Below are 12,672 nucleotides of genomic sequence, written 5' to 3' on the forward strand. Positions count from 1 at the left end.
TGGGCCGGGCTCATCTCAGGCAGGCAGCCCCGCCCAGGGTCCTTCCTTAGAGGCTCTGGCCCTGAGCCCTACCAGCCAGGGCTGCCTGGAGGGCCCGTCCTCCTTATTCCCTGCAGAGGTGACGTCTAGAAGTCTGTGCTCCCTGGAAGGCTTTACCTCCACCTGAAGATAACGTCCACAAGAAGGGACTAAGAACTATCAGAACATGAGCTCCACAAGGTAAGGTGAGGCCAGGGCTCTTACATGTTACTTGTTGCTGGAGCCTCAGTGACTGTAACAAGCCTGGCACTCAGTAAGGTTTCAGTAAGTGTTTGTTGAATTGAAGAATAAAAGAACCAAATATAAAACATCAATGGTTACTAATAACACTAGGGACTGGAAAGAATCTATGATTAGGAGATTCTTCCAGGACCCTATAATCCATTCCTTCTCCCGCCCTTGGGAATGGGGAGGTGTTAGGGGTGTGAACTCTTAATTTAGTTAGTATCCTCCATGCATGACTTTCATTTGGAGACCCCAGAATAGGGGCCAAGATGGAGGGCAGGGGGTTGAGCAGGTGGAACCATCCTGGGGGATACTTAACTGCGGGAATGAGGGAGATGTGGTGCACCCCCTCCTGCACCTTCTCTCTGCAGAGCTGGTATACGGACATGTATGCCAGGCCTGGTCAGGGTGGCTCAGAGCACCAGACAGCAGAGGCAACACACGCGCAGAGAGCAAAGAGCTGCCCTTCGTGGGCTGGGAGCTGTTTAGGCTGAACAGTCCTGTTGAGCAGGTGCAGTGTTAGAACAAGAACACTCCTCCACAGGGAGGTTCACTGTGCACAGAAGCCAACCTGTACAGTCATCAGCCTCCTGCCTCCGTTCCAACCCAGCCAGGCTGGTAGGTAATCAGACATTTGCCATCTGATGGCAATGCCAACAGGTTAACTACTGACCCAGCCTCCCCCTCGGTGCTGGGGAAAGAGGTAAAAACGAGATTGCTGGGAAGAGGTTAAAGTCAAGTGAGCAGGAGTGACTGACGTTCTGCATGCAGACAGGCCTGAGACAGGAGCCTGCACGTCTCGGCCAGTCTCAGGGCGACAAGGCGAATCTCCTTCAGGTGTGTCAACCAACTCTCCTGAGCACTGAGGCTGGAAGCCACCTAGTCCCCTTCCTCTGGGACGCCTGCCACCAGTCGCCCTGCCCTAGGCACGTCCCTCAGCCCTGAAGGAGGGTGCTGTTTCATCTCCACTTGAGTGACAAGATCTCCAAGTTGGCACCAACCTGTAGATCAGCATCCATGAGAAATTCTAAAGATAGAGACAAAGGCAGGGACCTTGGAGAAATAACTGTGACCTACTCTTTCCCTGGAACATATACTATGGAGCAGACAGTGGGGGATTTTTTTTCCAAAGTGAGAAGTGGGGGGGGGAGCAGGCAGACAGACTCCTGCATACGCCTGACTGGGATCCACCTGGCATGCCCACCAGGGGGCAATACTCTGCCCATCTGGGGCGTTGCTCTGTTGCAATCTGAGCCATTCTAGCACCTGAGGTGGAGGAGGCCATGGAGTCATCTTCAACGCCTGGGCCAACTTTGCTCCAATGGAGCCTTGGCTGCAGGAAGGGAAGAGAGAGACAGAGAGAAAGGAGAGGGGGAGGGGTGAGAAGCAGATGGGCACTTCTCCTGTGTGCCCTGGCTGGGAACCAAACCCGGGACTTCCACACACAGGGCCGACACTCAACCACTGAGTCAACCAGCCAGGGCTTGACAGTGGGGATTTTTAAAAACTCTCTGCAAACTACAGGTGGGTTGGGTTTTGGAAGTTCAGCCCCTCTCCAAGACGTGCTTGACAAATACAGAAGCCCACACAAAAAGATGCATGCAAAGTATGCCAATGTTTTTTTTTTTCCTCCCTTTCCTCAAACTGCTAACTCCCAGACCTCTTACAAGTAGGGGAAAGGCAAACTGCAGAAAACTCCTGATGACCCTAAACTTTGACTTGCCACTTACAGAAGCACCCAGTCCTGGGCACGTGAAGGAAAAACTCCCAGAGAACTGCCAGAAATCACTTTACAAGTGCTCTCCCCTTATCCTTGCGTGTCATCATTCTTCACCACCACCCCCTGCTGTCACCCTGCTGGAGACTGAGACCTCCCCCCTGGCACCTCACAGGCCATGAAGCCCAGGACCAGTCCCTGACTCTGTTCTGTTATCCCCAAACCATCCACGTTCGTTATCATCAAGACCCTGAAGAGAGGCACCCCAGGAAAGCCCACAAGCCTTGGTCTGCCAGGAAGAGCCACTCAGGGTAAATTCATGCTCTCTAAACACATTCACTTCCCAGCCATTCTTCAGACGATGTCAGTTGAAACCAAAAATCCATCTCATCCACAACGTCGGCAGCCTTTGACTGTTTCAGCAGCAGACCGTCAGAGCTTAAGGGGCTGCTGGGTGGGGGCCCTTTCCCCTGTTCTGACATTGCTCTGTAGCCCCAATAAAGTGCATGTGGATGCACGTGTGCCCACACCCTCTAAATACACAGACTCCTTCCACTGCTCTTCAAGGGCGAGGACCGAAGGAGAAGGGAGGGGTGGCCAGATTGGGAGCGCCCCAGATCAATGGATATTTGAAACTTAAACACATGGCCAGGCCCTACACTGCATGTGTTAATGACCACACATGTGCCTGTAAAGGAGTCCCTGAAACACAAGGGGCCCAGAGATCAGAGCGAGGCAAAGACATTCCAAGGGATTAAATAAATAGTCTGAAGTTCTGACCCTCTCCCTTCCCGGAGCACGTGCATCTAGGTAAGATAACAGCACCTCCCTCCCTCCCTCCCCCCCTTCTCGCCTCGGGCACCACACCTGTGGACCCAGGAGCCTCAGCGACCCGGGCCTCCCTGTCCAGGCCAACTGGCTGTGCCCTGCTGCCGCCTGGCCGCTCTCCCTCCTCCTTCCCTCTGCTATCTCCCTGGGCCTCCTCCCCCAGCCTCCTCTCGCTCTGCCTTTCTCCTCTCCCATGGAAGACTGATTCCTGGCTGGCAACCAGACTCCCCATCATTGCACAATACGCCTTTTCATTCCCTCCAGGCAGAGAGAACCGATCCCTGCGGGCCTGTCCGTGGAGCACGTTCAGGAGGGTGGGGAGAGAACGGTCTGGGCTGCTCCCCCCCGCACCCCCCACCCCATCGCGCGCACACCCAGCCCTGCGGCCGTGCCTCCTCTCTGGCCATACCCCTCACCCTGCGCCAGGGCCAGGCCCAGCATCTGTCTGTGGCAGGCCTCAGGGCTCTCTGGAGGTGCCTTCTAGGAAACCCCACATGTGGGCACGAGCTCAGACAAGGGGCCTTTGTGTCTTCCCACCTGCTGCCCTCCAGAGCACATTCCATTCTTAAGTGGCAGCTGAAAGAGGGACCTCAGCGGGCCAACACAGGATATTACGAATGCCCTCTCGCACCCCGTCTCCATTCAGACCTCAGCTTCCTGGGCAGGTGTGGCTTCAGGTGGCCCTTCCTACAGGTGGCCCCAAACTGCTTTTGACTGCACTGCCCACGGCAGACAAACAGAAGAGCATCGATCGACTCCTACATTGATCTTCCAAAGGAGAAGGAGAGAGAGAGAGAGAGAGCCCACTGGCAGAGGCCGATACGCCAGGGGCGAGTGAGCCCCAGCACCCCTCCCCCCAGGCCTTGGCACTCGAGAGGAAGCCTCGGCAGGACCATCTGGCAGGGAGGAGCTCATCTGGGGCAGGAGAGCAAAGAACTAAAAATTCATGGCGACGTATCTCTGAGATGAAGCTTCAGACTCCACCCCCCGGTTCCCGGCATCATCCCTGGAGAAATCAGGTTCCCCTGTCTTCTTCCGGATGAATCCACAAGATCCTGCCATGACCACGTGTCTGATTCTTCTTGTTATCCATGGGGTGCCAAGTGGCATCAACCTGGAAAGTGCTCCTCTGTGCAGGGTAAGAGCCCAAGCCCGGGGTGGCCTTTCTTGGTGTGGGGGCTTAATTCAGCATCAGGCCCTCAGTTCCCTTTCAGGGAAAATCTGGCTGGTCAGTTCTGCGTGATTGTCAATTTCTTTCTTCTACCACCAGGACCTCAGGCCCAGAAATAAAGGCCATGTTCCGAAGGCTCTAGGTGCAACAAGCAGAACTAAAGGCAGCTTTCCTTGTCGGCCCCAATAAATAGTAGACACACGCCATTCACAGTGTCGACGAAATGTGCACGCCCCTCTCCCACTAGAAGGTAACTACCAGCACGCATGGCTGTCTCCTCTGCTCTGGGAAAGGCCTGGAAAGACGCTGCCACCTTTTTCCACCCACTTACTCACTCCTGCTCACAGGAAGGAGAGCCGGCCAGTGGGTCCACTGGTCCATGTTTTCTAGTGGGTGGTGGTGTCACCATGCTCCACGTCCACACCTTCTTGGCGCACCTGCATGTTAGAGGCAGCAGGTTCTCCTGACACTCATCGGCATGCGGGAAGGATGAGCTTACCTCCTCTTCCCGTCCCCATGTAATGACCAGGGACTCACCGAGGTCTCCCTGTGATGGTGTGTCTGCACCTCACTCTGATCCTCTGCAGACCCAACTACCATGTGGACTCATGAGCCTGAAGTTCCCAAGGCCCAGATTCAGGCAGGAAGCCTCAAACTCAGCCAAGGTCCCCCCTCTGGTTTTACCTGAGAGCCCAAAGTGGGGGTTCTGGGTCGCTTGCTCAGGCAATGAAACAGATAGTTGTTTTCTATGAGACTACAGCCCTCTGTGGGTACGTCGTCCTGGAAGTGGTGGACCTTAGCGTCGGGCACACTGGAAATTACGGCCAGCACAGCCCAGGGACCTATTCCTCATGACAGCTGCTCCACTGAGGAGCAGACAAATGTCTTAACTGGGGTACATATAATTTGTAGGGCCTAGTACAAAATGAAGATGAAGGGCCCCTTGTTCAAAAAGCAGGAAAAAGTGTCATTAAAGACACTAAAAATAAAGTTTTGTTCTCTGTTCTATAGCCTCTCTCGGCTTGCCATGGTGTTGTTTTTTCATTTGCTATTTAATGTTGTTCTAAAGGTAAAGAAAAATAATTTTCTTTTTTGTGACAGAAACAGAGAGAGAGAGAGACAGAGGGACAGATAGGGACAGACAGACAGGAAGGGACAGAGATGAGAAGCATCGATTCTTCATTGTGGCACTTTAGTTGTTCACTGACTGCTTTCTTATATGTGCCTTGACCAGGGCGCTACAGGAGAGTGAGTGACCCTTTGCTCAAGCCAGCAATCTTTGGGCTGAAGCGACCTTTGTGCTCAAGCCAGTGACCATGGGATCATGTCTATGATCCCATGCTCAAGTCAGTGACCCTGCGCTCAAGCTTGTGAGCCTGCGCTCAAACTGGCGACCTCGGCATTTCAAACCTGGGTCCTCTGCCTCCCAGTCAGATTCTCTAACCACTGCACAACCACCTGGTCAGGCCAAAAAATAAATGTTTAAGTATACTGTACAAGCCCTGTAACGTGCATCACAAAAGCAATAGACACATGGGGACCAAATATCAGCAGCAGATATGCACACTGCCCGGATTTCTTCTGCTCACGTATGCCTCACCGTCCTATCGACTTTACACACTTAACACAAGTTCAAAGACAAAGTAATGCCTGCAACTGCACAGATCACAAGCCCATGAAGCCTCCGTAGTCTTAGTGAAGAGAATCTGGCTGAGGTGGAATCATTATTAAGAAGAACAGGCAGGAAAAGTGCTCTGATGGGTTTCCAAAATAAGAGGGTCTGGGCAGACTTGAGCACACCTATTTTCACTGTCCTTCTCGCTTTTAATGCTGGTGACACTGATGAATTGATGGACTGAACTTCCTAGGACAAGGCTGCCAGGGTCCCCCGCTAGCTCTGTGACCTGCTCTCGCTCACCTTCCCCAGAAATTCTGGGAGCTTGCTGCCCACCACCAAGGAGCCTTACTCACCTCCGGTGCTTCTGGGAGGAAACACGGAACGAGAATGGAGATTCTCTGCAGGGAACTTTTAGCTTTCACCCCAGATCCTTCCATGTCGCCCAAGAATGCTTGCTTGGACTGGCTTTAGAAGCAAACATTTAGATAAAGCACAAAACTCTACTCACCTTTCCTTCCCGAGTTACCCTGGCTCGAGGGCTTGTCGGTGACTGAACCTTGGGTGAGAAGGGAAAGAAAACACAGACATTCAGAATGCATCGCGGCGGGTTCCTCCCCCAGAGCTGGCAGGGCCTGAGGCTACGGGCATGCGGTTGCGTGTGTATCTGTACAGTATACATACCTAGGGACACTGTATACAAACTGAGGACGCGCACACATGTCAAGTGGGGTTTATTTAACGTCAGCGGCACTGATTATCACAGCACTGCTGAGATGAACCATGACTGCCAGGTGCCCTAGCAACAGTCTTAGCCAGACTTTTACAAAATTCCACACCCGTGTAGCTCCCTTTATTGAACATTCCAATAACTGCCCCTCGCCTCCACGCCCCATCTCCCCACTCTCATCAGCTCCACGTTCTGAGCCACAACCACTCAGTAGGGCCAACCGAAAAGAAACCCCCTCTCACTGCAAATGCATTGATTGACATCCCTTGCTGGTTAGGGCAGGAAATCGGTGATTTTCCATCTGCATTAAGTAGAAAATTGTTGGCCCAATTGTCCTGAATGGGCCAAAATAGTCTGAGGCATGGAAACAATTTTCTAGATGCAGCCGGCTGTTCCTTAAGGTGGGGGTAGGTAGTATGTGTGTTTGGCCAAACGCTTTGCCCTGTGTGTGCTAGGATGCCACAGGCACCCACCCTATGGTCCCGGCCCTGTGGCACCTGTCTTCCCCTTGATGCCCACACACAGGGCAGAGCCAGCTCGTCCACCGAAGGCCATCTGTGGAGGTCCCACCAACAACATAATCCGTATTCTTTCAATCTATACCACACCCCTTCCCCATGTACAGATTTCGTGAGAATTCAATTCTCTTACCCTGCATGACTTGTTTCTAGCGCATTTGTTTGCTTGCAATGAAATTTTCCAGGTCACCTGCAAGGAGGGCTCGCTCCTGCCCCTCCCTCTCCACAGCAACCCCCATTAAGGTTTCTAGTTTCCATGTAAACCACAAATAAACTTTCCTTTCTGGCTTGCAAATCTTGGTTTCCTAATGTAGATACTTATTGCCCCTCCCATTTACTTCTCCCTTTATATAGCAGGGCCAGTAGAAAAACGAATAAATTTTATGGAAAAAAAAAGTGTTAGGATAGCGGGGTCGCTAGCCATTAGAATTTCCAAAAGGTTTTTTAGAATGTTTTATGCTTTGCTTGCACTTAAAAATAAGTAAATAAATATAAAACCTCATACACACAGAGAGATCTAGGAAGCAGCTGGTGGTGGGCCAGGGTTCTTTTTTAATGAGGGCCGAGCTGGGTACTGAATTAAGGAGTGACCCCCAAGTCCCTTACAATCTTCATGGAAGTGGGAAGTGTGGGGCGTGTGTAAATCCATAATCCACAATCCCATGAAGCCGACCTAAGAGCAAAAACTTCCCTACGCTTAGAAAGTTAGAGATTGAAAGCACTTAATTTTTGCCATGGGCTGACCTAGAGGGTCACTATGAAGGAGTGGTTCCCTAACTCGTCTATTCATCAGAACCACCTGAGAAGCTTAATACACATGTGGACTCCAGGTCTTGCCCCAGACCTGCGAGGTCAGGATATACAAGGAGGGGCCCCAACACCTGGGCTCTCTGTAATTCCCCGGGCCCGCTGATGACAGCCAGATTTGAGGGCCCCTGTGATGCAAGTTTTCTCTCCACCACTCTTGTTACATTGTTCGGGGTGGCAAATATATGGCACGCAGGCCACCACTCTCCTCTCCTATGCTCGTGAGAGGTATCACTAATTGATCATCATGGCCTTTGATGTTGAACCCCTATGCAGTTTTAAAATCCACCTCGAGAAAATGCTCCCAGGGTCACAAGCAACCAGTGTATTCAAGCTAAAAACGTACATGCCAGGCTCGAGGGGTTCCAGCCAACAACTGGGGGAAACAGAAACCTGCACTTAGGATAACAAATCTATGCACACAGGGTATACACTGAGCCTATACCCACCAGACTACAGAGCAAGTGCACGTGTGAGCAGGCTCCTCCCTCACCTGGGGGACGGCTCAGAGCCACCCCCGAGCTTTCAAAGATCCCCCTGCAAGATGCAGGAGAAAGCCAACGGGTCTTTCTCTAGCCCTTTTCTTTCTTTCTTCCCGCCCCTCCCTACGGTACCTGAACATACAGGAGTTTTATTCTGCACAGAAGAGCCACTGATGGGCTTCCCGTCTGGGGTGACACACCAGCAGTACCCTGTGTAAGTATGGCACTGCACCTGTATGGAAAAGTGAAAAGGGAGAAAGAATTTTAAGTCTCGGGTCACAACATCCACAGTCACTGTCCACCCCTTTGACAGCAGCCCCAGTATGGTGGACCAGCTCCCTCCACCCCTCACCCCAGCGTCTGTCCCCAGGGTGTCTCTTGCAGGAGAGCCTGTCAGTCAACTGTGCTTTCTCTCATGCACAACCACAGAAATTTCTTTCTTTCTCATGACTCTTAACATTTAATATCTTATACTTAGATACATCCAATATGTGTTTCTTGTGATGGTTCTCACCAATGCCCACACATTTTTTCCCCCAAGCACTCCCATCCAACTGTAAAAAATTCTGATTGGTGAACTAATTTGGCAAGTACAAGTTACAGGGTCACCACTGTAGGTTGAGATGACCCTTCTTTATCAAGCGGAGACACGTGGTACGCTTTTCTTCTTTCCCCGTCTCTTTCCAGCATCCATTCAGATGGTCAGCCTGCCTGCTGATCAGGCGGCACATGTGACGGGGTTTAAAGAACAAGGTCACCGTGCCCGCAGGTTCTAGATGCCCCTCTGTACCATAGTGTGGTCTTGCTCAAGCCTCACGACTGGGCCCCCTCTGCCTGGGAATAGTAAATGAAAATGAGGCTTTTGCTTCATTTGGGGTAACTCTTCTTCTCCTGCCGACAGCTGTCATTCTATCCACCTCCTCCCACTCGACCATCCTCTTCCTGTCTGCTTTCTACCCGAGTTCCTAGACACAAATCAGGGCATCACTCCCCTGCTCAAAACCCCTGGATGACTTGCTAGGCTCAGGATGGAGATTAAGTTCATGATCACGCAGGACCTCAAGCGCCATGCAAATGAGCAAATCTGCATAGCGCTTGAGGTCCTGCGTGATCTGCCCCCTTCCTATTCCTGCAGCCTCGTGTTACACCCATGTCTCCGCACACTCTCCATTCCAGCCACAATGAACCCTTTGAAGCTTGCAAGCTCGTCCAAGTTTCTCATGATTCTCAACTTTGTTTGCTCCTACTATTCAACCTGTCCAGAATACCACTCGTAAGCCCTTCAAATTCCCACCCTTTTCATGATACCCCTTCTCTGCAAAGTGGTCCCAGCCCTCCTTCCCCTCCTTCCTCTGATCCTCCACACACCCTGGCTTCCCAAGTTCTTATCACAATGAGCTAAAACCATTCCTCTATCTAGTCTATTTCCCCCCTAGACTGTGACCTCCCGAAGACAAGGGACTACATAGTGGTTATTTCTATATTCTAAGCATCTAGCATAGTGCCTGACATCTATTGTAGGTGAATGATAAGTAGAATAAAGGCATGAATTATCATATTTCTTCAATCTTGGTCTCCATACATTCTAACAATGTGACATCAGTTTAAAAAGCCCTGCCACATTAAATGTAGACCTCTTTTATAAGATGTGTGCCAATTTGCACAGATATTAAAGTGTAAAAGAAGGTGTGCCTCTGGGGACCATGAACATGCTGAAATGGAGGACAGACAGACAGACAGCCTGCAACGGCACACACGCGAGAGCTGAGGTCTACGGGGCACACAGAGGCCCAAGAGAGATCCGAGGGCCTGGACGAACTCCAAGAGTTATCAGTAAGGCAGAAAAGCTACAGAAAGGCTTCTGCTTTTGTGTGAATACCAGACACCGTAGTCTTCCCAAGCCTTGTTTCACGGTGGACCTACCCCCAGAAATCAGGAAACGAACAAGGTGAAGGGCATCTTGCTCCCACCGGTATGATTCTGTGTGTAAAAGAGGCATTTGCCTCTCCTGCCCATGCAAGGAAACAGTAGCAATGCCTTTGCCCCCGTGCCACATTCCACTCCCATTTCAGCTCCTGGAGATGATCCCATGGCCACGGTTGCTTCCCAGATGCTCACTCAAGGTCAACATCTTGCGTTGGGTCCATGTTACCTTCTGAAGAGATGTCATGGTGAAATGGAAAGAGACGCAGACAGATCTAAGTTTGAATCCTGGTCCAGACAGTTACAAACTTCTAGATGGGGACTCTTTGAGCCCCATCTATACAATGGGGATAAAATGGGGGTAACAGGGCCAAACCTGCAAGGCTCTGAAGAGGAAAACCAACAGTGTGAGCCCAGCTCCTGGCATGGGTGACGGCCGGAGGCAGGGGGGCTGTGCAGGGACGGCTCTCGGCCGCGTCAGGAACGCCTGGCAAGCCGGCCTCCGCCCACGCCAGCGCTCCCCTAGCAACCTCCTGAAGCCTGGGTGGCAACGGTGGCTGCAGATTCTGTCAGCGCTTCAGGGACAGGTCCTAGAGGCGATTCCTTGCACTGACAGTAATTTAATAGGGCCTGGCTGGCTGCTTTCTCATCCTTGGCCAATAATCACCTCGAGGGAAACCTGTCCTTGGGGCTGGCGGCCACACTGACTCACTCTTGGGCCCCTTGTCCCCCACGGTCAAGGCTGGCCTCCCTCTCCTTGAGGACGGTGCTGCGTAAACCCAGCAGCCAAGGCTGTGCCCTTGGCCAGTGCTGCCACTGTGGTCGAGGCGCACAGAGAACGGTGGGATGGAAAGCCCCCTCCTCTTGGGTGTGCAAAGTCCCAGCCAAGGCTGGTGGAGACAGAACTAAAGGCATAAATAAGCATTTAAGCCCAAAGCTTTGTTTTGAGGGATATAATGTGACCTCTGGGCTCAGCAGGTCCCAAGGGCCACATGCTCACTAAGTATGCCCATTGTATCCCTGAGGACCTGTGGACACTGCCTCCCAGCCCCCAACCAGGCCTACAAACCCAAACCCAGCCCCTTTCTCCCCAGGGCCCTCAGCACTTTCCTTGAAGCAGGCTCCAAGGAATAGACTTCATATTACAAAATCCTCCAGCTGGGAACTGCTTCCAAGTCCTATACAACTGGAACCTCAGAGCTGTCGCCTCTGAGGCCTGGAGCACACAGAAATAGGCACACCTGCCTCAGGTGTGCTGGAGGTCCAGGAGCTGCCCACGAGGTCACTTCCCTTTGCTCAAAGAGCCCAGAGTGAATTAACCCAGATTCTCAACCAAGAGGATGTTTGTCAGTCGTCTTAGGGAGTTTTCAAGATGTCTTCTTGAAGAAAAAGAAGTCATATGATTGAGTACTCAGTTAAGCAACGCTATTTATTATCATTGTGTTACTTTTCAGCTCAAAAAGGGCACATAGCCAGATCCTCTGCTGGGAACAAGAGGACATCCAATTCTGACCAGTCACAGAGGAGGGGGCAGTCTGAAATCAGCAAAAAAGTTTGAAAAAGTTTCAGTGGAGAATAGGGAAGTTTCATTTCAAATAGCAATAGTTTTATTACACTCAGAGGAAAGAAGTAAGACTTTTTGCAGGAAAAATGATCAGGATATCAAATCTGTAGAATTGATGGTTTATACAGACACCAAGATGTAACTTCTACCTAGTTTAGCCTCCTCTGCACAATTATGTATTCTCTTGAATCAATAAATTATTTATTCTTGGTTCCACCTCCCATATCCCAGCCTCAAACTAATCAGTTTTTGAATTAATTTATGGGAAAAGCATGGGCCAAGAGGAATTGGCAAGATAATTAATAGGCCATTCCTAGTATCCCACAGTGCAGTTCTCAAAACAGCCTGTTCTGGCCTCAAAGGTACAAACACAGGCCATGGAATTTGCTCCTGCCCGACTCCAGAGCATTCTGGGAAGGCTGAAAGGTCAATTGATTGGCCCTTCCTTAAGAGTCAAAAAGTATTTGTACATCATCAACCTAAGAGGGGTAATGCTCTGCTTAACTCTTCTGTTGAATGTAACTGGTATTCCTAAAGGTACTTTAAAACAGTACGTTCTTAGGTAAGTAAATTTTTAAATTGAATTTATTGGGGTGACACAGATTAATAAAATTATATAGGTTTCAGGTGTACAGTTCTATAATACATCGTCTGTGTGTTGTATTGTGTGCTCACCACCCCACGTCGTCTCCTTCCATCTCCATTTGTCCCCCCTTTTACCCTCTCCTCCCTCCCTCACTCCATTTTCCTCTGCTAATCATCATACTACTGTCTGTGTCTCTGAGGTTTTATATTTTTATTTTTTTTCTTTGCTTAATCCTTACACCTTTTTCTTAGGTAAGTAAATTTCACACCTGACTTATATATTTAATAGATTTTTGGCTTGAAGTCCTTTGTACAAACAGCCCAGTGGTATTTTGCAGATCAAGGTCTGTCCAAATTAAGACAGACTTTGAAATTACCTTAAGCCCGTTAATCTTCAACATGAGCCCAGCTCCTGGACACGTGGCAGAAGGTGGGCGGCCGCCACTCCCAGCCAGTGCAGCTGAGCAA

The 12,672-nt window shown here is 50.7% G+C and overlaps 1 protein-coding gene across 3 annotated transcripts in view; it reads right to left on the bottom strand.

The window, feature by feature from the left end:
• The window catches only part of SMOC1 (SPARC related modular calcium binding 1), a 159,363-nt gene that overhangs the window by 49,305 nt on the left and 97,386 nt on the right, over positions 1 to 12,672 (bottom strand). For all 3 annotated transcript variants that reach the window (XM_066342015.1, XM_066342014.1, XM_066342013.1), the window contains exons 4-5: positions 8,265 to 8,364; positions 6,107 to 6,154 (exon numbers count right to left, since the gene is read on the bottom strand). In XM_066342015.1, coding sequence (XP_066198112.1) covers positions 6,107 to 6,154; positions 8,265 to 8,364 — 148 coding nt within the window. The remainder of the gene's footprint in view (positions 1 to 6,106; positions 6,155 to 8,264; positions 8,365 to 12,672) is intronic.

This window comes from Saccopteryx leptura, chromosome 6, assembly GCF_036850995.1.
Source record: "Saccopteryx leptura isolate mSacLep1 chromosome 6, mSacLep1_pri_phased_curated, whole genome shotgun sequence".
Taxonomy (NCBI): Eukaryota; Metazoa; Chordata; class Mammalia; order Chiroptera; family Emballonuridae; genus Saccopteryx; species Saccopteryx leptura.